General features: G+C 39.9%; 1 protein-coding gene across 1 annotated transcript in view; it reads left to right on the top strand.

Moving 5' to 3' along the window:
- LOC139952118 (voltage-dependent calcium channel subunit alpha-2/delta-3-like) overlaps window positions 1-25,463 on the top strand; it is a 28,870-nt gene extending 3,407 nt beyond the window's left edge. The window contains exons 3-23 of the mRNA XM_071951080.1: window positions 306-455; window positions 1,113-1,249; window positions 1,944-2,096; window positions 2,539-2,703; window positions 2,902-3,030; window positions 3,623-3,751; window positions 5,144-5,265; window positions 6,848-6,951; window positions 7,101-7,357; window positions 8,486-8,630; window positions 10,093-10,239; window positions 10,921-11,031; window positions 12,124-12,232; window positions 12,603-12,828; window positions 13,758-13,913; window positions 14,884-15,092; window positions 15,401-15,602; window positions 16,859-17,069; window positions 17,900-18,038; window positions 18,649-18,811; window positions 19,881-25,463. Of these exons, the coding sequence (XP_071807181.1) occupies window positions 306-455; window positions 1,113-1,249; window positions 1,944-2,096; window positions 2,539-2,703; window positions 2,902-3,030; window positions 3,623-3,751; window positions 5,144-5,265; window positions 6,848-6,951; window positions 7,101-7,357; window positions 8,486-8,630; window positions 10,093-10,239; window positions 10,921-11,031; window positions 12,124-12,232; window positions 12,603-12,828; window positions 13,758-13,913; window positions 14,884-15,092; window positions 15,401-15,602; window positions 16,859-17,069; window positions 17,900-18,038; window positions 18,649-18,811; window positions 19,881-20,091 (3,375 nt within the window). The 3' untranslated portion in view covers window positions 20,092-25,463. The remainder of the gene's footprint in view (window positions 1-305; window positions 456-1,112; window positions 1,250-1,943; window positions 2,097-2,538; window positions 2,704-2,901; window positions 3,031-3,622; window positions 3,752-5,143; window positions 5,266-6,847; window positions 6,952-7,100; window positions 7,358-8,485; window positions 8,631-10,092; window positions 10,240-10,920; window positions 11,032-12,123; window positions 12,233-12,602; window positions 12,829-13,757; window positions 13,914-14,883; window positions 15,093-15,400; window positions 15,603-16,858; window positions 17,070-17,899; window positions 18,039-18,648; window positions 18,812-19,880) is intronic.
- The last annotated feature ends 374 nt before the right edge of the window (window positions 25,464-25,837 follow it).

Here is a 25,837-nt window from a genome sequence, read left to right as displayed (position 1 = left end):
ACTTGAAGAGTTAAAATCTCACTGCTCACCAAGAGCACTGGAAGTGCCCTTTGCAAAATGAAAACGGGGGTACAAATGGATAGACAGGAGAGCCGGGGAGTAACCTGCAATGGACTGGCATCCTTGTCCAAGGGAATAGAAAAGTTCGCATTCGTTTGTCAAGACCCTGGCATGATGAGCCATATTGGCATGTGACAGACTTTACTTTTTGTTCAAATTACAGCAAATGTTAACATTTTCCCCCTCTCTTTCTTCAAAACCTCAACCTCATAAAAAGTTTGTCTCTTCCATGTCTTTGCATTTAGTTGTGTAGCGATGGACTGAAGACTGAATACACACAGAGTTTCTACGACAAGGCCGACTACATTCTGCAGAAAAAGAATGCCACGGAAATCGTCGCCAAAGTCCGAGAGCTTCTGGATGATTACTTCAATAAGAAAGAAGAAGCAGCTAGGGTGAGGGGCAGGGGAAGGGGTTACACATGTGCCAGGTTTAGGGCCTCAAAATAACCCACTGCACCCACAGCAATTGCTGTATTGCCCTGTGTCTCTTTTGCTGTGGTGCCCTCTGCAAGGTTCCAATACAAACTTGCATTTTCCTCATAGAAGTGTCCCTTTACCAGAGGAAAAATGCCATGCCACTTCAAGAGCGAAGTTCCAAGGCCTGCAAGTTGGCGAAAGTGTAGTAAGCGACTGGAACCCTTTGCCCTGTGCTTTTTTTGCCGTGGTGTCCTTTGCAAGGTTCGGACACAAATTTATGTTTTCCCGATAGAAGTGTCCCTTTACCAGAGGGAAATTGCTGTGAAGTTTGAGGCATGCAAGTTGGGAAAAGTGTAGTAAAGTACAGCAACATTTTGGGTGGCATAATAATTTTTTTTATAGATTGTTATGAATTGCACCTTACTCCTAAAATATAGATCCTACTTTCATGCGCTGGCACAGGAGACATAACAGTCCTTTTTTGCGGCTATGAGCGTGCGCGCATGCTCAATATTGCGCAGTAGGTCTGAGCACACGCAATACTGTGAAACAGGACTGTCTAAAAGTCTTCCACTATAAGCAATTAATACATGTAGCTTTCATAACCCACTAAATATTTTTGTAATTTTGCAGCGTATTGCCGATGAAGTCAAGCGACTCCACGATGTCAGCATGGGCAAGAATCCATACACGTCTCTTACCGGGATTCCTAATGCGTTTTATAGAGACTCGGACATACCTGGACGCCTGCCTGAACTGAGCTACAATACGTAAGTTTGCATCTGGCCCCAACAATATTCTTTGCTAACAAATATTATTAGTATCCATCCAACATTAAAGTGCTCAAGGCGCTTGATCAAATAGGAATATTTTCTTAAAGACAGGTGTCAAAATGTGAGTCTGTGATTCAGTAACTAGACGACAGTACCTATTCTAGTCGTTGTGAAATCAGCGGTTAGCTTGGTAGGATTCTAACCCACAACCTTGTGATTGCAAGTCTTGCAGTCGAACCACTGGACCAAGGGTAACTAAAGTCTAGCCGGAGCACACTTGTCATTAACAGTCAAGGTGTTAATGGGGACTTTGGTTGGTTTGAATCACAGAAATATATCCTGGGGAACGCTGAGCTTGGCTGGCCTCTGTTTCGTCTGTGGACGCGGCAGTATTGATACTGCATGTATGGGGCATAATGATCATTGCATGACATGCGTGACACGCGTGGCCGTACGGTATGGCCAATGATCATTGCGTGACACGTGGGTATGGCAAAATGGCATCGTTTCTACATGTTTTCATTGGTCATTGTTCATGACTATGGCAAAAAAAATGGAGTAGGCGCGCCCTTAAAAATGGTCTCACAACGAAATTGCATGCACGATGATGCTCCAGCGCTCTCTGGGTTCTATTTCTATGGTTCGAATAAAGATTTGGTGACCGTTATTTTTGCTTTTTTTTGCCCTTAAGGTACTTTCGACAGGCAGTCAGCAAGACGTCAAGTACAGTGAAAATATCAGACGAGGTACCAAGGGACAGCAAGGATACTATAAACGCTGTGTATTACACCAAGGATCTGGATGAAGTCTTTATCAGCAACTTTGAACAAGATCAACAGTTGAGGTAAACAGTTTAGAATTCTTTAGAACTTACGCATCAGTGTAGATTTTGTTAAACTTTAAATTGAATTTTTTAATAAATAATGCTTATTCTCTGCAACTTGATTGTTGGGTGTCCATGGCTTAGTTGCTAAGAGCATCAAACTCAAGTTCTGGTGGTTAAGATATTGGTGTGTGGGCTCGGATCCTGGTCAGTTGGGTCCGTGCAAGATGCTATACTATAACTGCTTCTCTTCACCCAGTGGTATAAATGCATACCTGCGAGGATAGAAGTTGAAATTGTGTATGAAAACGCTATTGGAAGGCCACTGCAGCTCAGGGCTGTATACTCCCCCGGGAGCTGAGAAAGATTAAAGGAATGTTATAACTAATGAAAAGCACATTGATACGGTTATTTTATTGTAAAATGTGAGAACCAGTTATTATTATTTCTTTGTTTGTTGCAGGTGGCAGTATTTTGGTTCAGTTGAAGGAGTCTTGCGGAAGTTCCCTGGTCGAGAGTGGAATCGTAATTTTGCAGGGTTTTACAATGACTACGACCCACGTGTCAGAGCATGGTATATTGCAGCAACTAGCGACCCCAAAGATGTGGTTATTGTACTGGATTGCAGGTTAGTTATTGTCTATTTTCATTGTAATAAGATTAGATGAAAAACAAATGCCGATGGCTTTAAGTGGTTGTCCTGCTTTTGAGTTTATGCAGTATCTCATTCAAAACCCACATACAACAATCTTTGCTGCGCTATGAGTGGAAAAAACACCCAAGTAAACCAAACTGATGTAATTCCTGTATTCTATTCTGTGGACAGTTACTCTATGAAAGGAAAGAAGTTTGACATTGCAGTGTCTGTCGTCAGGATCATCTTAGATACTCTGACCAAGCAGGACTACGTCAACGTCATCTGTGCCAGAGCTAGTCACTGGGATGCTTTCGGAAAGTAAGTTAACTTGATATTTTTTACAAGAATTGATTGTTTGTTTGAATGATCTTCCCAGAACTCGGCAAGCTGCCACAAGGGATATAAAACACCAAGCTGGCAACAGCCAATCTCTCTTGCAAACATTGGTTTAACGTCTATGATTATGAATTACACAAATCAAGAAATTGAGATTCATTAAGTAGACGACAATATTTATTCTAGTCATTGTGAAATCAGCGGTCAGCTGGGGGATTCGAACCCACAACCTTGTGATTGCAAGTCCTGCCGTCTGACCGCTTGACCACGTTGACCTTGTGGCAAGTCGTGGACTGGGCCCAATTTCATAAAGCTGCTAAGCACAACAATGTTGCTTAGCATGAAATTTCTTCCTTGATTAAACCAGGATTGCCAACCAAATTTCTACTCGTTGCATTTAGCTTGTAACTGGTATTCACCTGTTGTTTGCTTATTCTGAAAAACATGCGTGAATGTAATTAGCATACTTCATGAAAAAGGTCCAGTAGGTAGTCTATTAGTAATGAATTGACAAACACGATCGATCATTGATATAACATAAACCAATTTCAATTTGTATCTTTTATATTAAAAGATGGCATCCGTTTAACACAACTGTCTTAAGTTGTAAAGATGACCGTCTTGTACCGGCAACCACGGCTCATCGTAAAGACTTAAAGGAGAAGACGCAGGCCCTGATTCCAGATGGAACAAGCGAACTCAAGTGAGAATATTGTTCAGCATTTAAATTTTTGTTTTTGATAGGAAGCAATCCGCCGTATTTTTGACCACGTGAGGGCGCTCTAAAAATATTGTGTTATCACTTCTGGGGTTATATTCATTCATACCCAAAATAATTATTAAAGACTGGAACACATTACCAACACAAACATCATATCCATTACGGACAATAAGACCTTTAAAGGAGTTGTTATAACCCAACTCAAAATCAACATAAAACCACGGCGCACAGAAGTGGCAGAATATCAAAGATAAAACTGTGCAAATGAGGTGTGTGTACATGTACTCCCCGGAAGACCTTATAGTTGACAAACTAAAGCACTTTTTATTCATCAATGACACTCAGATTGTTAATTTATATGTAAATAACATTGAGATAACTGCAACATCAGCAAACTGTTATTCATAAAATGATACCCTTCTTGCCAAGTTAAAGATGCTATGTCAGATTTTTGGCCCCAAACATTAAAAAATAGGGTTGTTTTGAGTGAATGGTATTTTCAGAGTATCACCCGTTCTAACGGAAAAAAAAAAAACTTTTACTTTTAATGGTCAGGAACCATGTTTCTTATAAATCACATAAGAATTGGTCACGTGATATATTGTCGGGATCCCGACATTGTAGGGATCCTGACAAAAACTAACTTTAAGCACTTTATTTCACTGCTACTGATAATTGGCGGCTCAGCTGACTTTTTGAGCAATGGCTCAAATGAAAGCTTGTAACTTTCTCGACCCCCATCAAAAACAAATTTTTGGGGTAAAATCGGCCAAAAATCTGACATAGCATCTTTAAAATCACTTGACAAACAAAATGTATGTTGTGCTCTAATACTCAGATTAAACAGTTTCTCTGTGATTAACTCCTTGCAGTTTCATTGCCAGGGAAACTTTGAAAAGTTCTGTTATCAAATGTTTGCTCTCTCCTCCATTTGCCCACCAACACCAACACCTTAAAGACAATGGACACTATGAGTAAATGTTAAAGCGCATTCTTCTCACTTGGTGTATCTCAACATATGCATAAAATATCAAACCTGTGAAAATTTGAGCTCGATTGGTCGTCAGAATTGTGAGATAACTTTGAAAGAAAAAACACCCTTGTCACATGAAGTTGTGTGCTTTCAGATGCTTGATTTCGAGACCCCAAATTCTGAACTTGAGGTCTCGAAATCAAATCTGTGGAAAATTACTTCTGTCTCGAAAACTACGTCACTTCAGAGGGAGCCGTTTCTCACAATGTTTTATACTATCAACCTCTCCCCATTACTCGTTTACAAGTTAGGTTTTATGCTAATAATTATTTTGAGTAATTACCATTAGTGTCCATTGCCTTTAATCATCTGTGACGATTTCTTTCAAAATTTTTGATCAGACGTGGATTTGAGAAAGCCTTTGAGTTGCTGTCTGGTAAATCTCGCACAGGCTGTCAAGCCATAATCATCTTGGTGACGGACGGCAAAGATACGGACGGTGAACGAGTTCGTTGCGGCCCAGGTATGTTATTTAGCGTAGAGCAAAATGTTGTTCAGACCAAACAAAAAAATCTTTTTATGGAAACCCCTGAGGGTGTCGTGTCCAAGCTGTGATAAGCGCACCAAAATCAAGCTCTGGTGTTTCTCCTCAGCAGATGTTTAGTGGGTTTGAATCACGCTCGTTACACTTGTGTCCCTGAGCAAGATACTTAACTACAATTGCTTCTCTCCACCCAGGGGTAAATGGGAACCTGTGAGGGCAGAGATGGTTCTTGTGATTCATTTAGAGTAGTGCATATTAATGTTTCACAGGCTGCATACTCCCTAGGGAGCTGAGATGGTTTGAGGAATGAATTAAGGCCCAGTGACCAGGGTAATAATGTTGGAAGCGCGTTGAGATGCCCTTCATGTGTGAAAAGCGCTTTATAAAAACTGGTTATTATTATTATAATATTAATATATCATGGGGTGAAAGATCATTTACTTCTGCTGCCCCTTCATACTTGAATGACTAGCCGGTTATATAGAACTTTTATCATCACAAGCTTTGTTCAAAACTTCCCTCAAGACTCACCTAACGAGGATTCCATAATAATTCCTTTCTTCTGATGTGTCACTGTGCCATGAGCATCTTAAAGCCATTAGACACTTTGGGTAAACAGTATTGTCGAAGGCCCTCACTTCGTGTATCACAACTTATATATAAAATAACAAACCTGTGGAAATTTAGGCTCAATTGGTCATCGGAGTCGGGAGAAAATAACGGGAAAACCCATCACCCTTGTTTCTGCACGTTTCGCCGTGTCATGACATGTGTTTAAAATAAATCCCTAATTCTTGATATCGAGAATTGATATTGTTTTAATGTTTTCTGAAAAAGTAAAGCATTTCATGGAATAGTATTTCGGGAGAAGTCTTTCGCCATTACCTTCTGTAAACCCTGTAAGCTATTTGTAAATCTGTGAACTTTTAATTATTTTTTCTGTACCGAAAGTGTATAATGGCTTTAAGAAGGATACTGGCACATTATAAATAAGGGAATAAAAGGGTAGCGACGAGTTCTTAAACGGTTGTTTAAAATGGGTAGGGTCGTTGCCGTGTGATAAAGGCCCTCATTCATACCCCAGACAGTTTTGCTACTCATATTGGTGGAGAGCGCCTCACATGGGGGGTGTTTATATGGTTGATAATGACCAGCTGGAGCTGTTTATGACCGGCTGGCTTCCACGTATTGGGCGCACAAGCTCATGAACGCAATAGATATAGAATATAATACCTAGATCAACCGCCCTTACATACTCGCAGCCATTAGCCTATATCCCACGTTAATCTTCCACAAGCGATGTGTTCTTAAACCGCGGTTTAAAACTTTGCATGGTCGTGGTCGTGCAGGCCTTTATCGCACGCCCACGACCCTGCCGGTTAAGACCTTGTCGCTACTCTTTTATTCCCTTATTATTGTTAATAATATCCGGGCTTTTGGAGTGAACTTGCATAGAATTTAAAATAAATTTGAAAACTCTTTAATTTAGGATTGATTACCAAACGTGTACCTTCCCTTTAAGCAAACATAACAATTCATTTCTTGTTTTTATTGTTTCAAGGTTATTACACTCGGAGCGGTTATGTACCTGGACCCATTTGCAAATACGAATGGTCAAAAGTGTGGGACAAAGTCAAGGAGTTAAACGCTGTTGCAGAGCCAAGGGTAAGTTAAAAGTGGTTGGAAATGTTCGGAAGAGTGCAAAAGAGGGTGTAGACAGAATTATAAAAGCAGCACGAATTAATCACATTATAATACAGATTTCTGTTTGTTATTATTAACTGTTTTTGAATTGCTATTTTTATGTGAACCAGGCTAGGATCTTCAGCTACGGCACAATCGACGACGGGGAAAACTTCCCCGGACATCTGGCCTGCAAGAATCGCGGCTACTTTAAGAAGTTGACCGATGGAGAGAACCTGATCGGTAAGATGCGGGACTACTTCAACTTCTTGTCCTCCAATTCTCAGAAGACGACCCAGGGGAAGTGGACTGCCCCTTACATCGACGCCTTCGGTCTGAAGCAGATGGTCACTCATGCTATTCCCGTCCTGAGTGACAGAACTGGAAAGTAAGTTTACATCCAATGTTATCTAGCTATCGATTAAAAAATAGTTAATAACACACTTACTGAGCGATGAACTCCAAACGGAGTTTTATTTATTTCTCATCAATTATGACATTTCAGACAGAAATATTTCAAGGGATGTTTTCATTCAGGATCATTATTTGACCGTGTAAGTTTTATGTAAACCTCAGATCTTAGACAATATTTTTTCTTACCAATTCTGTAATGTTTCTTTAACCGTATGGCCACCACACGCCACTAAATCAGTTATTACAATGCATATTTCTCTATATGATATTGCTCTCTCCTGCAAATGTTTTTGCCTCTGACAATGACTCTTTCACTAGATGGACAGAAGAGAGCTTTGGGAGCTCATAAATCATCAAAGCAATATCAATCAAAAACTAAACCCTTCAGCTTCGGAGGACGCTGCCCCTTGACCGACAAAATTAGCCGGCATTCAATTTGCCGTAGCTACAACCTTGAATGCATTCCGTTTGTCTTCAGACTGTTTTTGCCTCCCACAGTGACTCTTTCACTAGATCGGCAGAAGAGAGATTTGGGAGCTCATAAATCATCAAAGCAATATCTCTTCAATATCAATCAAAAACTAAACCCTTCAGCTTCGGAGGAGGCTGCCCCTTGACCGACAAAATTAGCCGACATTCAATTTGCCGTAGCTACAACCTTGAATGCATTCCGTTTGTCTTCAGACTGTTTTTGCCTCCCACAGTGACTCTTTCACTAGATAGGCAGAAGAGAGATTTGGGAGCTCATAAATCATCAAAGCAATATCTCTTCAATATCAATCAAAAACTAACCCCTTCAGCTTCGGAGGACGCTGCCCCTTGACCGACAAAATTAGCCGAAATTCAATTTGTCGTAGCTACAACCTTTGAATGCATTCCGTTTCCGTTTCTTCAGACTGTATTTTCCTCCGACAGTGACTCTTTCACTAGATCGGCAGAAGAGAGATTTGGGAGCTCATAAATCATCAAAGCAATATCTCTTCAATATCAATCAAAAACTTACCCCTTCAGCTTCGGAGGACGCTGCCCCTTGACCGACAAAATTAGCCGGCATTCAGTTTGCCGTAGCTACAACCTTTGAATGCATTCCATTTCTTTTCAGACTTCTGGGCGTGGTCGGTGTTGATTGTACCCTGGAGGAGATTGAAAACTTGATTGTGAATGAACAGTGGGGCTCCGTCTACGCTTTCCTGATTGACAACTACGGAGGAACAATCTTCCACCCGCTGTTGAAACCCAGCAGTAATGTGAGTCCTGGGGTCGATTTCACAAAGAGTTAGGACTTGTCTTATCTCATGATAGGACGAGTAGCTCGTCCTAACTTCGGATTAATCTTAAGGTCTGCATGCTACAGTGCAGGGTTGGGACTCGTCCTAAGTCTTAAGATTAGTCTTAAGTTAGGAAGAGTTTTGTGAAATCGAAGGCAGCCTCATGATGTGTTCTTGTTTTTGTTTCCTTGATCCATTGGTGGCTAAATTGTGCTTGTAGGGACTCAAAATAGTTTACACAATCATCAGCTCCATAGCTCCTTACCAAGTAAGTTTTTATGGTCACTTATTTGTGGAGTATTTACCATTCTATGACTTTACCTGTAAAGGCCCTTATTATAAATATAGCCATTTTACAACAACCATATCAATGCTCATTACATTAGTGCCCTAGTCATGGGGCCAATAACATCCCTGTAATGTTTCTCAGCTCCCTTGGGAGTATACAGCCCTGAGCTGCCTGTAAGGCGCTTGTGGCTTTTTCATACACAATATCAACCTCTACCCTCGCAGGTACCCATTTATACCCCTGGGTGAAGAGAAGCAATTATAGTAAAGTATCTTGCTCAAGGACACAAGTGTCACGACCGGGATTCGAACCCACACTCCGGTGACTTGGCATCAGAACTTGAATTCGATGCTCTTAACCATTCGGCCATGACACTCTACTTGACACTTTGTAATGGTCAAATACCAGTATTCTCACTTATGTATCCCAACATGCGTAAATCAACAAACCTACATGTAAGAACATTTGGGCTCTATAGGTCATCAAAATTGCAAGAATACATGAAAGAATAAACACCCTTATTGAAAAAATTTGTGTGCTTTACAGATGGCTGAAAAAGACTCAGTTCAAATAATTTAGTAAAATTTACCTCTTCCTCAAAAACTGCATTACATCAGAGAGAATAGTTTCTTATAATGTTTTATAATATCCAAAATTCTTCATTACTCGTTACCAAGTATGATTTTTCATATTTTTTAGTAATTACCAACAGTATCCAGTCCCTTAAAGGGGGTATGTACTTTTTGTAGGACAAAAAACACAATGTCCACAGATTTACACTAAACTTACACAGTTTGAAGATAATGATAGTAGAAAGCTTCCCTGAAAATATTACGTGCTGAGGTGCTGTATTCTTTGGGAAATGAGTAAAACAATGTCATGAAAATAATTTTTGTCTCATGAGACAAAATTTATTTTAAGCATGTACAAATGTACTTTCATGACATTGTTTTACTCAATTCTCAAAAACTACAGCACCTCTGTGAGTAATATTTGAAGGGAAGCTTTCCACTATTATTATCTTCAAACCCTGTAAATTTAATGTAAATCCATGGACATTTTGAAAAAGTACCCAAATCCTTTAAAGCACCAATTTCGTTTCTGTTTTTTATATTTTTTATCAAATTTCTTGTGATTTTCTTTACAACACAGCTTGTTGAGGATCCCATTCTTGTTCCAATCAGACAGCTAGAGCAGCCTGAAGGTGAGCCCAAGGAATTCAGCGACGTTATTGATGCTATGCTCAAGGGAGAGACGGGCCATATTGAAATACAAAATGCACAGCGTGGTGTGCCTAAGGTAATTATAATATGGCAAAGCATAGTGTTCAGTTGTTTGAATATTATATAAATGTAGATAACATGTGGGAAGAGTTCATTTAAAAAGGTGATTGCGCTTAGGAGATATTGCTGAAAATTGGAGCGGTAACAATGTATGTCCATGCAGGAAGTACATGTATAATTCATAATTGGAATACACACAATCTGAGAATTGATACTGGGCCCAATTTCATGTCTCTGCTTACCACCGAATTCTGCGCTTACGATCATGATTCCCCGCTTACAAGCAAGCGCCGAATTTCTGCGCTAGCCTTGTAAGCCCAAAATGCCTAGTAACGTGGAGTACGCACGCACAGAAGCCAAAATTTGCCGCTAACCTGTGAAAAACGCTTGCCGTAAGCACAGAATTCCCTGCTTCTATAAGCGCCCATTCCGTGCTTACTGTAAGCAGAGCCATGAAATTGGGCCCTGTACAGTTACTATGTCAACAGTCACTACTGCTGCGACTGGTTCCTCGGTCTCTTCTTGCTTAGTCTAGAAATTTTGCTTAGCAAAATTTTCAGCTTAACAGCTGTATAAACCTATAAAGCTTAAATTCTGCTTAACTGTAAGAAACTGGGCCCTGATACAAGATTTCAATCTACATCTGCTTAGAGTTGATGTGTTCTACACTTGCCTCCCTTTATTCCATGTACTCTAGGGGAGTTTCTCGGATGGTGTGAAGAGACAGGTGATGCCTGCTACGTACTTCTACACTCACCTGGACAAGACGGATTATTCTTTTGCCTTCAGCCTGGCCAAGACAGATGAGGTTTGTCAAAACATTATTGAAAAAAAAAGGAGAACAAAAAGCGGCTACAAGTAATAGATATTGAAAGCTGCTTACTAACCAAATTGGTGTGTAGTATCAGGGCAAGCAGTAAGTAACCCAAATAAAATGAAAAACATTTTGAGGGGGCCTCTTTTTTTCCCCTTTTTCTTACAAAAAAAAGTAGATACTTATCAATGATCTTAGACAAAAAAAGTTAAGTTGCGAGAAAAGCTCAGCCGGTTTTCTTAAAAAAATGTATCAAGTGGCCATTTTTGGAAGAGAAAAGAAAAAAAAACCCTCCCTTCTTTCTTCAAAAGGAAGGACGATAAGTATGTTTTTATTTTATTTGGACATAGTTTACCAACCGAAGTGGGTTGTACATGTAGTTGTACTTCTTACACAGTGAGTTTGTATTGCCATGAATTTTAAGTCATTACCAATGGACCCTACCCATGAAATTTGCTATTACATTCACGCATGCGTACAGACTCTATTACTAAGCCAACGCCATAGAGATATGCACTAAGCAGACGCACAATTGCATCTGCGACACGCACCCATAAGCTGTGTAGAAAACAGCGCGATGTTCCTTCATTTTGCCACCCAAAATATTAGTGTGCACGCGCTATCTGCAATTAACACATTTCATGGGAAGAGTCTATTGTATATAGAGCCTTAAAGACACTGGACACTATTGGTTATAGTAAAAGACCAGTCTTCTCACTTGGTGTATTTCAACATATATGCATAAATAACAAACCAGTGAAAATTTGAGCCCAATTGGTCGTCGAAGTTGCAATATAATAAAAAAACAACCGCCCTTGTCACACGAGGTTGTGTGCTTTTAGATGGTTGATTTCTAGACCTCACATTCTGAATCTGAGGTCTCGAAATCAAATTCATGGAAAATTACTTCTTTCTCGAAAACTACGTCACTTCAGAGGGAGCCGTTTCTCACAATGTTTTATTCTACCAACCTCTCCCCCTTACTCGTTACCAAGTGAGGTTTTATGCTTATAATTATTTTGAGTAATTACCAATAGTGTCCACTGCCTTTAAAGATATACATGTACATGTTTTGTGTCTTACCAGATATTCCGCATAGCCAGGGAGCCTGAGGATCGTTCTCACCTTCCAGGGACTAGCATCTTCAACTTACTTAAAGAATACAACAGTTCATTAGCCAGGAGGAAGCTGCCCGGTAATGCAGCTACAATTTCATTTTTAAATGTTAAGATTAAAAAATGTTTAGTATGTTCCACACCCTTGAGAGACCATTACCCCATCACTTAGGGAACTTCATTGGCTACCAATTAGAGAACGAATCCATTTTAAGATTGCTCTTCTCGTTTATAAATGCTCTAACAAAACTAAAACCTGAAATCAGTTTGTGGAAAATTACTTCTTTCTCGAAAACAACGTCACTTCGGAGGGAGTTGTTTCTCACAATGTTTTATACTATCAACAACTCTCCATTACTCATTCCAAAGTAAGGTTTTCGTTCTAATAATTATTTTGAGTAATTACCAATAGTGTCCACTGCCTTTAACATTGGTTGTCTCTGCCTTCAGGTCAATTTGAGAAGATTGAAGTGTTTCACGACGAACCCAAGTACCCGGATCTCCGAGTCTCGTACCTGTACTCCAGTTTCTTCTTGGCCCCGAGATGTTACTGCGATCCTAACTCATACCTCGTTGATGATGACCTAGCCATGAAAACGGTCAAAGCCCATGAGTTCATCAACAGTAAAGAGGAAGATGTCGGTTGTCCGAACTCGCTCGTTCAAAAACACATCAGGTATTTCAATATGTTTTGTTTAAATTCACTGTGGACACTATTCATAATTGTCAAAGACCAGCCTTCTCACTTGGTGTTTGTCAGCATATTCATAAAATAACAAACCTGTGAAAATTTGAGCTCAATTGGTCGTCGAAGTTGAGAGATAATAATGAAAGAAAAAACACCCTTGTCATACGAAGTTGTGTGCTTATGTTTAATTTGAAGACCTTGAATCCTAAATCTGAGGTCTCAAAATCAAATTCGTGGAAAATTACTTCTTTCTCAAAAAGTACGTAACCTCAGAGGGAGCCATTTCTCACAATGTTTTATACTATCAACATCTCTCCATTACTCGTTACCAAGTAAGGTTTTATGCTAATAATTATTTTGAGATATTACCAATAGTGCCCAGTGCCTTTAAACTGTTAAAGGGTTTGGTTCCTTTTGTACTACACAAAGCATAATGTCCACAGATTTACATTAAACATACATTGTTTGAAGGTAATTAGGGGTTAAAAGCTTCTGTTTTTGAGAAATTAAGTAAAACAATGTCGCACGAACTATTGTTGTCTCGGGAGACAAAAATTATTTTAGACTGTACACTGAACAAGGAATTGACCAGCCGTCAATTTCCAAAAAACTCTTCCTAACTTCAGACTAATCTTAGGACTTAGGACGAGTCCCAACCCTGCACTGTAGCATGCAGACCTTAAGATTAATCCTAAGTTAGAATGAGTTACTCATCCTAACTCGAGATAAGACGAGTCCTATACTCTTTGTGAAATCGAACCCCAGTACTGGTTTACATGTACATGTACATGTGTGTACATGTGACATTCCTGAAAACATTGCTCTGTGATTTTCACATCAGTGTATATGGGAAAAACCAAAATTACTAATATTGAAATATTGAATTATTAAAAATACTTTTAATTTGTTTCCATCAGGGCTGACGTTCTCATCACTTCTCAAATCGAGAAGATTTGGAGGAATCGAAACAAGAAGACGCTGGCCGATGTGAAGTGGACTTACATCGGTTGCCGCAGTGGAGTGTTTCGAACTTACCCAGGTCACAGGTCAAAGCGTTACTACGACCCAACCAAGTATGTTAAGACGAAAATGAATGGGGTTTTGCTGTACATGCAGAAAAAACAATCTAGTTGGTTGGTCAGGCGTAGAATTGTTCCTGGTTTTGTCCGATTTCCATTTGATTTGCCCTTAAAGGCAGTGGACACTATGGTTATTACTCAAAATAATTATTAGCATAAAACCTTACTTGGCGACGAGTAATGGGGAGAGGTTGATGATATACATGTAACATATTGTGAGACTGAAGTGACATATAGTTTTTGAGAAAGAAGTAATTTTCCACGAATTTGTTTTCAAGACCTCAGATTTAGAATTTGAGGTCTCGAAATCAACCATCTAAACGCACACAACTTCGTGTGACAAGGGTGTTTTTTCTTTCATTATTATCTCGCAACTGTGATGACCAATTGAGCTCAAATTTTCACAGGTTTGTTATTTCATGCATATATTGAGAAATGCAAAGTGAGAAGACTGGGCCCAATTTCATAGCGCTGCTTAACGGTAAGCAAATTTGCGTGCTTTCTGTAGCAGAAAAATTTGCTTAAGCCTTAGCGTATTTCACAGGTTAGCAGAAAAATTGGGCGGCCATATTGCGTGTTTACCGTGGATTTGCATTGTGAAGTCGTTTATTTTTGTGCGGTAAGCACCGGAAGGTTAGCATGCCTTTTCGTGTGCTTACGGTTAGCAGCGCTATGAAATAGAAATTGCACAGTAAGCACAAAATCGGCCGCTAAGCAGCGCTATGAAATTGGGCCCTGGTCTTTGGCAATTACCAATAGTGTCCAGTGTCTTTAAAAAAATACCCCAGAAAGAAATGTGATTAAACAACCATAAAATCTATGTAGGTTAGCCCTTATACTCAGTGTTCCTACTTTTGTCTCAGGAAATAATACCAAAGATAATAGTAACAATCGTAGCTTCTTGTATGGAAACAACCCTCGAGTTTGAATCCTGATACATGTTGCGTTTGAACACGTTTCGCAGGAGACCATGGTACCATCGTGTGATAGTCAATTCGGACAAGACTTCAATCTCAACGGCCTACATGGACTCGGCGGGCGTCGGGAAAATCATCAGCGTGTCTCAAGCAGTCTTTGAAGGAATGCCCATCATTGCCGATGAGGAATGTGATAAAATAGAGGGACAGAAACCTGGAGGATGTCAGTGCAGTACGGATGATGACTGCGTCTCAGGTAAAGACACTAGTATTATTCCTCTTAAGCACGGTTCATACTTCCTGCGATTGGGAATGCTAAGCGAAATTCGGTTACGCAAAACCCGGTACACGCTCTCTTTCCAAATGTGACGCAAGAAAATTTGCTTTGCACGAAGCATTCACATGAAGTATGAACTGGACTTAACAAGTGTCACGGCTAGGGATCAAAACCCACACACTGCTGATCAGAAACACCAGAGATTGCATTCAGTGCTCTTAACCGCTCGGCCATGACACTTCCACAATATACCTAAATAACCAATCTTGTTTTCTTTCATCTGACAGTTCGATGTTACAGGAGTCAGAGGCCCGGGCTGTCGGACTTCACACGCTGCGCCTCGGTCAAGGTAGAAGCTGTGACTTCCCTAGACATCCTGTATGAAGACTTCCACAAGAATGTCTTTAAGATCATGCAGGACCGAGACATGCCACTCTCCTGTCTTGATGAATACCCGTGTCCTGACGGGGAATCCGGCTGCATGACAAGGTGGGTGTCCCTGTCTGTCTGTCTATCACTCAATTCAGACAGGTGCGCTACGAGTTGTGCCGAACCTACTATTGTTAGGAGCGACTCTAGGTCGACCCAAATAAATGCTGGTTTTAGACAGGCAAACTAAGCATAACATTTTGGGTCAGGTTTGGGTCACTACAAAATCAACTTTTCAAAACCAAGGCACTCCAGAGTCGCTACGAACAACTGCAACCGTCGATCTTTCGTCGCTCCTAATTGATCCAGACATCAAACTTTGTATGTACTTTCTTTAGAATTTGGTTCGGCACCACTTTGGACTGTACCTGTCTGAAACGGTGTTTATAATGTTCTTTCCGCCAAGGGAACTTGGCAAACTCCCACAAGGGGAAATAAACGCCAAGCTGGCAACAGCCATTCTACCCTCTGGAATACTCTACCACTTCTTCATTAGACACATTTAAATTGCAACTAAAAACCTATTTGTTTCCTAAGTCACGATAATTAGGCACTCTTTTGATCCTTTTCTTTGTATAAACTTCTTTGTTTCGGTTTCTTTTCCTCTCCAGCGCCTCGGATTAGTTGTCTAGATAGATGGAGCTATATAAATGCTTATTATTATTATTATTATTATTATTCTCTCTCATACAAACGTTGGTGTAACATTTAGATTATGAGTTGCTCAAATTAAGTAATTGTGATCCAGTAACAATACTCATTCTACTCATTGTGAAATCAACGGATAGCTTGGTAGGATTCAGACCCATAACCTTATGATTGCAAGTCCTGCAGTCTAAACACTGGACCATGGAAACCTGAACACTTCTAGGATCCTGATTCAAATCCTGCTGGGCAATATGTGGATTGGTTTTTCAGTCCCTACCTGACTGCATGGGTTTTCAAACTAAATCCTTCGGTTCAAGGACTTTCTCTAGTGCCGCCCCCCAACTTTGGAACTCTCTTCCCGGCTACATCCGTTCTCCACAGAGCATAGAACAATTCAAAACTCTGCTTAAATCACATTTGTTTTCTATTGCCTACTGTTCAGTTTAACCCTTTTGTTTGCGTATTGTAAGTGTATTTATTGTTTATTGGTTGCTTAATTTTTTTTTTTGTCTTTTGTTTTTTTTGTAAAGCGTATTGGTATTTCTTTTAGTTATGAAATGCGCTATATAAAAACTAGCTACTATTATTATTGTTATTATTATTAAGTTCGCTTTTCTGAGAGTCCTTGGCTTCACAACCAGAATTAATTGATGTTATTGCCATCCCAGGTGCTACCTGTTTGACAACGCAGCCAACATTGTGATCGACCCAGAGTTCATCAACGTCAGTGATTTAGACACGGCCAAGTACAACCGCGTCTCGCTCGGTAAGAAGGAAGGCGAGATCATGAGGGAGCTCATCTACAAACATCGGTTCTTCATCCGTAAGGAGACCATCGATTTCCAAGGGTCTTGCAGTCTGTCCGCATCAGCCCCCAGAGTAAGTGGTTGAGTGTCGTGGCGTGGAATTATAAAGTAATAGTCCACAAGGGTATTGACTGGGTAAATTTTTTATTTGAATTGGGTCATTCGAATAAGAGGGGAACAGTTGCTGTATGAGTATATGCCTCGTTTGTGCGCTGCCGTGCTTGAGCGTCTGAGCAGAGTGCATCGACCACAAACTGGGTAAAACTCTGCCATATGTATACGCATATTTAAATTACGCAATTTTAAGGGTTACCACTGAGCAAGGCAACTTGGGTAAACATGGCCTGACGATACCTGTTACACCACTGGGAATAAGGTTCGGACTTGGCCATTGTTGATAATGCAAATAAGTACCGGTACAAACTTTTGCTTATAAAGAGAAATAATTTGCTGAGTAAGTTTCAGTTTAAGCATTGGCAATGATAGCTTAGGTAGATGCAGGCATGGAGTTTCATCTTTGTGAGGGCAAGGCCCTTTTCAATTTGCTCAGGGCACTTCCACTTTAAAATCCTAATGTCTATGAGAACATTTTGAAGGGGCACTAAGGCCAAGACCAGTGGGCAGCAGAGGGTAATTCAGGAGTGCGTTTTGGCGACCCCAACCAAAAACTGTTTCGGTTGTTGGTCGTTGGTTCTGCTGTTCAGACTGAACGACAACCAAGTTGTGAGCTCGGTTACCGTTTTGGTTGTGACGTCAGAAACAGTTTTTGGTTGGGGTCGCCAAAACGCACTCCTTGTTCCGGGATGACATAGACTTGTTTCGTAATATTTTGGAAGAAACAGTGATTTGCATCTTTTTAAAATGAATAGGATGTTATTTCAATGTCTTATTTTGCTCTCTCAGGTGAATCTAAAAGGCATTGCCAAGACCCCAGAGGAGCTGGATGATTATTACAAGAACAAAGGGCCTATCCCAAGTTTCTCCAGTAAGTTCGGCTGCATTCAAGACGTGGTGGGCTACCAGGCAAACAGCTCTGTTCTAGGTAAGCAGGGGTGGATTTCACAAAGGTAGTCCTAACTTAGGACTAGTCCTAGGCAATGCTAAGAGATAGGACTGGTCCTAAGTTAGGACTAGTAACTCATCCTAACTTAGGACTGGTCCTATCTCTTAGCATTGCCTCGGACTAGTCCTAAGTTAGGACTACCTTTGTGAAATCCACCCCATATCATCCATTTAGGACTCAAGAAGATTTTTGTCCAGTGTGAACAGCCCAGGTAACTTTCCTCACAGGTTACTTATAACCACGCCGCGTGGGTAGTTTAACCGAGCCAAAGGTGCCCAGGAAGATTGGACCAGGTCAGTTTAACTGGGCCAGAAAATCCAGTGAACTGTCACCGACCTAGATCCCGCGCATTAAAATGGCACCTTTTGTGCGCTGTTTATTGCTCTGGAACTTCAACTTGTGTCGATTAGATCCAAGGCAGTAAACAATGGGAAAATTAACCCGTCGGAATGTTACCTGGCGGCGTGGTAAAGTTACCCAAAAAAGTTATCCAGTGCGAACACGGGTTACCTGGCGTCGTGGAAAAGTTACCCCAAAAAGTTATCCAGTGCGAACACGGCTTAACTGGCATTCCCTGTTTGTGTTGTAGAACCAAGCGGTATGATCATTGGCAACATCTCGGGATCGTGTAAGTCGGGGTTCTACTACGTCACATCTCTTCCCAAGACCAACCTCTTCCTCCTTGTTGTGGAGAATTGGAGAAACAACAAAGAGAGCATGTACTTTAACTTCAACTGCAAAATCACAAACAGGTGAGCTCATCTGGGCCAAATTTCATGGCTCTCCTTACCGTAAGCACAGAATCGACGCTTACGGAAGCAGGGAATTCTGTGCTTACGGCAAGCGTATTTCAGGGCTTCTGCGCGTGCGTACTTCACTTTACTAGGCATTCTACGCTTACCAAGGCTAGCGCAGAAATTTGACGCTTGCACGTAAGCGGGGAATTGCGATCGTAAGTGCAGAATTCGGCGGTAAGCAGAGCCATGAAATTGGGCCCTGCAATCTGGACCTCCTTTTGTCCCCCTTTTGTTTGTACTTGTGACATTTAAATAATAAATATAATACTTGTACAAATTTCAAATGGTGTTCACTCTTTTGAGATATCGGCAAAAATGCAGAGCGAATAATAATAATAATAATAATATAATATCGAAGCCTTATATAGCGCACGTATCTACCAAACAAAGTACTCAAGGCGCTGAGTTTATACAAACTTTGAGAAAGATAGGTAATTGCAGTGATGAATTCTGAGACCCAATTAGTTAGCACCTTATAAGGGTTTACAAGGTGCTACGGCGCATTAAGCAGCCACAACCAGGAACACAGGGGCGAACCCCTTCTCTCTTCGATAAGTGCACTGGGTTCTTTTACATGCATTACACAACACATGGGACCAACGGCTTTACGTCCCATCCGAAGGACGAAGCAATGGTTAAGTATCTTGCTCAAGGACACAGTGTTACGGCTGGGGATTCGAACCCACACTCTGCTGATCAGAAACACCAAAGTTTGAATTCGGTGCTCTTAACCGCTCGGCCACGACACTGCTACAAAAATTATGGCGTAGTCGGCAGGAGTAATGTCCATGCTGGAAGAATAATTCCTAGAAGGAACACACAATCTGAGCAGTGTTACGGGCATTAAAATTTATGCATGTAATGACAATACTCCAAAGTGATATGTTTTTCTCAAAGTGCTTTTACTATCAAAAGCCGCCGTAGACTTCTACTCTCACCAATAGTTTTTATTTTCCATTAATGTTGACTGCCAATCGTAAACCCTCTCATAACTTCCATGATCTTTTTTTCTTACTCCTTGCAGAGTTTCAGCCACTGGAGCTTTCCGCATTATCAATGGAACCTGCGCTCACGAAGACGTCGCTGCGTCACTGGCGAGCCAGAACAGATGCCCAACCCCGACCAACTATGAGATCACGAACTGTACCTACATCTCCGGGGCGCCAAGGAGCAGTGAGATGGCGTGGAGCGCCCTCGTTGTGAATGTGTTGACCATGGTTTGGCTGTTGGGCTGATGAACCGAGGTACTTAGGTTTGTCCGTTTTTTTTTCTTCTAACAGCACAAAATACCTTGAATCCATCGTAGCTTATTGAGCTGGTTAACAGAAAATATTGCTTAGAAATTTTCTGCTAAGCAGGAATGAGCAGATGAGATTGTACATGTGATGTGGTATTGGCTGGTAATCTTGATCTGGTAAGCATAATTTTCTTGCGCTTAGTTGTTTTATTGTTCTTAAGCAGTTCTATGAAATTTGTTCCTAGTCCCATTTTCAAAGGATTGTTGCAGCACAGAAAAATCTAGCTAAGCATGCAACGGTTACCAGCCTAACATGCCATGTCTTGTGGTGCATTCTTTGTGACTATTTTGTTTCCCAAATCAATGCTAAAAAACATCAGATCAATGCTAAAAAACATCAGATCAACTCAATGCAGTGTGCAATTAAACTATTCTTCATTTTTTGTTCACACATACAGGGTAACATTGTTATAGTCAATTTTAATTAAGTGCAATAAAAATGAATAAATTTTTGTCAGATAAATGAAAAACCAAACACCTTGATCTACTAGATACTTAATTGAGTCACAATGATTATGTTCAGTTTTTAAAGTTGAAATCACAGTCAAGTTCAGTACTAACTTAAAGGAACGTTACAGAATTGGTAAGAAACAAAGATCTTGAAGATCACAGATTTACATAAAACTTACACGGTCTAATGATGATGATTGTAGAAAACATAGCTTGAAATATTTCTGTCTGAAATGTCATACTTAATGAGAAATAAATAATCTAATTTCGCATTTTGAGTTTATCGCTCAGGGACGATTTATTCATTTTTGTTTTGGCATTGATGCAATGCAAAATTTGTAATCGGTTTTTCACTATTCTCTCGTGACCCAGATGGCCGATCGATCTCAAACTTCCACATGTTTGTCAGTTTATATAATGGATTACATAGAGTGCTTACACTGCCAGCAAATGTTTTGTTAGCAAAAACCAATTCTGTAATGTTCCTTTAAGTTTCATTAAAAGTCAAGTCCAGTATTAACTTAAGCTATTCTTGCCTGCCCTGTTTGTTTAACTCTTTCAATAGACCTAAATGCATTGATGTCACCCAGCCAACATCTTAGAGGTAAAATGATACAAATCAATCATAAATAATAACCAGTTTTTATATAGCGCTTTTCACACCCAAGGGGCGTCTCAAAGCACTTCCAACATTTTAACACCTGGTCGCTGAGCCTTAGATTATTCCTTAAACCATTACAGCTCCCTGTGGAGTATACAGCCTGTGTGCATTATTAATATGTGCTACACGACTAAATCAATCAAAAGAACCATTTCTGCCCTACCCATTTACCCCTGCACTCCCTGCAGTCTACCTGCAGAACACTCCATTGAATAAGTCTCCTTAGTGATTTATCTGCGAGAGTAGGCATGATTTTTCATGCGTCACCTCGGTTTGAAGACTAATTAGTCAAAAGGGCTTCTAAAATTCAGTCTTATTCGGCCTTATTTGAAAAGTATTGACAGAAATAATGTAAAAGTACACTGAAATGAAGAGCATATCTGTCGTTATGTGTAAAAACAATCGGTGCGACTCAAACTTTAAAAAGAGAAATTTGTACGTAAAAAATGGTTTTCAAAACAGAGAAAACAAGTCACAAAAACACAGAACATTTTCATATTATGAATGTCGGCAACAGTCCCCAATTAGTATGTATTGATAGATTATTTCATATTCTACCTGGAAATGTTAAAAGCGAGACAGGAGCGTACCTAGTCCAGTCAGGATACAGCGATTTCCACCGTTAATCCAAATTTCACATTACGAAAAAGTCAACTATTAGACAGAATGGTTTTCTTGCACGGGTGATTGGCTAATGATGACATCATCAACTGATATGGCAGCATGCTGTTTTTCATTGGCATGGTACCCCGACCACCAAGTGTAAGTTAGTCAATAACAAAAGCGACCGTCTATACTATGGGCTGAACAAGTCAATAACAAAAGCGCCCGACTATACCATGTGCTGAATGAGCTGATTCCCCATTCAACCCATGGTATACTGGGGTCGACCCAGGGAAGCTAATGGAACGCACCCATAGTTAAGTGTCTTGCTCAGGGACACAAGTATCACGACCGGGATCAGAATTCACACTCTGCTGAACAGAAGCATCAGAGCTTGAGTTCGGTGCTCTTATCCACTCGGCCACGACACCTCTTGCATGCGCTGCGCACAGGTTTGGCTAATGAGTGGCCGCTTGTTTCACCTCTAGGTGAGGGCACCCTATTAATATGACATCATGTGCATAAGGTCTATAGGCCAGTGAAATATTTATTTGTATGTTAAAGTTGTTTCACTTTTCATGAATGTTGCAATAACCATGTCTTCAGTATTTTAGGGCACTTTTTCTTTTTTTTGGTATAAAAGAAAATTGATGTTTTTGGAAGTAGACGAAGAGATTTACAGTGAAAGTATTTTGTATATATAGCACGAAAAATGTTAAACAAGTATTTCAAAGATGTTCATTCACTAGTATATTTTAGATGTTAATATATGATAGCTGAAATATGGAAATGTGTTTCTTGTTGATTTAGTAGCATGGGTAGAATAATTTGTTGTGTTTTCTTGTGTATTTATATCATTATTTATGCCTGTATCGAGAAGAAATTATGCATTGCATTACATTATTATTTAAATGAATTAATATGTGTCAGCTGTTTAGTCACTTACCTTTTTTGGAAGGTACACGTTTGGTAATTGTCAAAGGCCAGTCTTCTCACTTGGTGTATCCCAACATAAGCATAAAATAACTCTCCAATGCTCGTTACCAAGTCAGTTTTTAAAGGGTCTATGTATTTTTTAGGGACAAAAAACACAATGTCCACAGATTTACACTAAACTTACACAGTTTGAAGACAATGGTAGTAGAAAGCTTCCCTGAAAATATTACTTGCTGAGGTGATGTACTTTTTGAGAAATTAGTAAAACAATGTCATGAAAGTAATTTTCGTCTCGGTGGTCATGAGACGAAAATTAATATTATTTTGTTTTGAGTAATTACCAAATTAAGAACTTGTCCTGCTATTTATCAAAATAATCATTATGAGGAAATGGGAAATTAATCATGCTGTTCTAGTTTTGTTTTTGTGCCAGACAGTCCCTAATCATTTTCAAAGTTGAACAATTTTTAAGTATTAATATAAACCACAAGGGAAACTGACTGGGTAAATTTTGAAATGATTTTTGGGGTTGAACAAAGAATTGACTAGAGTGGGATTCGAATCAACGACCTCCGGATTAACGTGGTCGTTGGTTCGAATCCCACTCTGGTCGATTCTTTGTTCAACCCCCAAAAACAAATTTTAAGTACTTAAAGATCCAGGGGTCGATTTCATTAAGAGTTAGGACTCGTATTATCTTGATGTAGGACGAGTAACCCGTCCTAACTTAGGATTAATCTTAACTCTGCTACAGTGCAGGGTTGGGACTCGTCCTAAAGTCCTGAGATTAGTCTTAAGTTAGGAAGAGTTTTGTGAAATCGACGGCAGTATACTTACTTTTTTTTTTTCATGTACACCAGAGTCAGATGTCTTGGTCATTTGTGGTTTTCTCTCTCAAAGATACAAGTTTGGAAACGGCGCTGCAAAGCGTACTTTATTTATCAATTTATTATAGGACTCCTATATTGAATTTGGAGCGTCACGGTAGTGTACATATGAGAATATTATGGGATGACACACTACCAATCAAACATGGATCTGTGTGAATCTGTTATATTATATTAATTTCTGGTTTTTACCCATATACACCGATGTGTGTAGCACTGTATACTCAGTACTTTCCCGAGTCCTGTGAAAAAAAATCACAGGCATTTTTTACTCGGGTGGGATTCGAACCCACGACCTTTGCATCTAGAGCAGTGTCATACATAGTTTTAAAATCTTAAGTATATCATGAGTATATTATATGTAGTAGTTTTGTACTATACCGTTTGATACTTTTGAAAGCCGTAATTTACTAGTCACAAAAAGGAGAAATGCCATACATAATGTTTTATGGATATACAGCAATTCTTTAAACGATTTTGTACCATGTTTTTAAAATTCATGAGTAGACCTAAAATGTTTGCAGTTATTACTAGCTACAGGGCCGGCAGGGCGCGGGTGCAAACTGCTTGTTACGCAATATAGCGTCAATGAGATATATTAGACCAACTTCTGGTACGTCATTAGTTTGTGTAACCCGTCCGATGTTTTGAAAAACACGCAATTCAACCCGTGAAAGATTCCATAGTTGGCAGTTTTACAAAACACCTTTTGCGTGTATTAATTTGTACAACTTAAAGACAAATGTGTTTTTTTGATGGCCGTCCAATAAAGGACACCGCACCCAAGTTTTTAAACAGGGATGAGAATTTTGTTTGAAGTCTTAAAAAACTTTTATATTAATTCAGACTGTTTGTCAACAGCTTATATAGCGAAAAAAAACAACATCTTTTGTTTAGATCTGAATTAACTATAAAAAGATTTCTAGATCGGTAGAGCTGATGATATTGTTCCTTAAGCTAAAATCAACAAATCCAGGGTTTCAAAAGTGGATTTACAAAAAATTTAGTCGAGTCGTATACCTTTTTGTCAGAAACGATTCTCGCCCCTAAAATGTTCGTAAATGCCATGGGTTAGACTAATATAAATTTACAAAACGTTAAAACGGCCGTGTCCGAAACGGCGACTTCGGCTACAGCTATCGGGGCTACAATCCCGGCCAAAATGCTTCGGCCACCCCCTGTCCACTTCCCCTGATAATCTCTCCCCCTCCCCGCTCAATGTTGACTGGAACGCAGAAGAAGATCGTGCAACAATGAGAACCAACATTGAAAGGGGGCAGGGGGACCAACGAGAAATGGCCGGGATTTATTGTAGATCATCTCGTATGCCAGTGTTGAAGAATAAGCAGACGCGCGATCTTGCCGTAGCTGAACTGCTGCGAAATATTGGTTGCGAATTTTGTGACGTCAACATTCGCCTCGCATTCGCATTCGCATGAAGTATGAACCGGGTCGAAGTTGCCGTTTCGGACATGGCCCTTGAACAAAGTCGACCATTACCGATCACTTACGTTTTGTGTTATTTAACCGGTAGCAATGTGTACATCATCATTTACGTTGGCTAGACTTACATTTTACGTTTACATTTACGTTTTGGGTTAAGGTCAGCAGTAGACAGCTTAACTTTCGCCGCTTGAACTTGATTTAATTCTCGGGAGTTTTATTCTGAAATGTTTTTGAAATGTCACATTCTTGTCCACTTTTTTTAGTTCATTAAATTTGTTGCCAAGTTTAAACTTATAGATAAGTTTATGTGTTAGAAAATATGCAATATTGTGATAATGGTTTTCCATTAAACATTAACTACATAGTAATACTAAGAGTTACCACTTTCTGGTTTCTTCCTATGACGTGTGTATATTTATATTTTAGCAGCTCTTTATTCATTCAAGATTCAATACAACGTAAAAGTGATATTTTTTTTAGGCCAAACACCTTTAGCGTATAGAATCCTTGCGCTGGGGTCAAATGCCGGCTTCGAGCTAGACTTGATTCAAGTCCCATTCTCGTGTGAGAGGTCTCTAACCTACCGGTATGACCTCATCTTACTATGAAACAACCCGTAGCATACAGTACAGTGCGCGCTCGCCGTCAAAATGTGGAACAGGTTTTGGAATGCAGAGCATCACAAAACAGTAGTTTCCTGG

This window comes from Asterias amurensis, chromosome 20, assembly GCF_032118995.1.
Source record: "Asterias amurensis chromosome 20, ASM3211899v1".
NCBI classification, from domain to species: Eukaryota; Metazoa; Echinodermata; class Asteroidea; order Forcipulatida; family Asteriidae; genus Asterias; species Asterias amurensis.
This window is presented reverse-complemented; position numbering and strand designations above follow the sequence as displayed.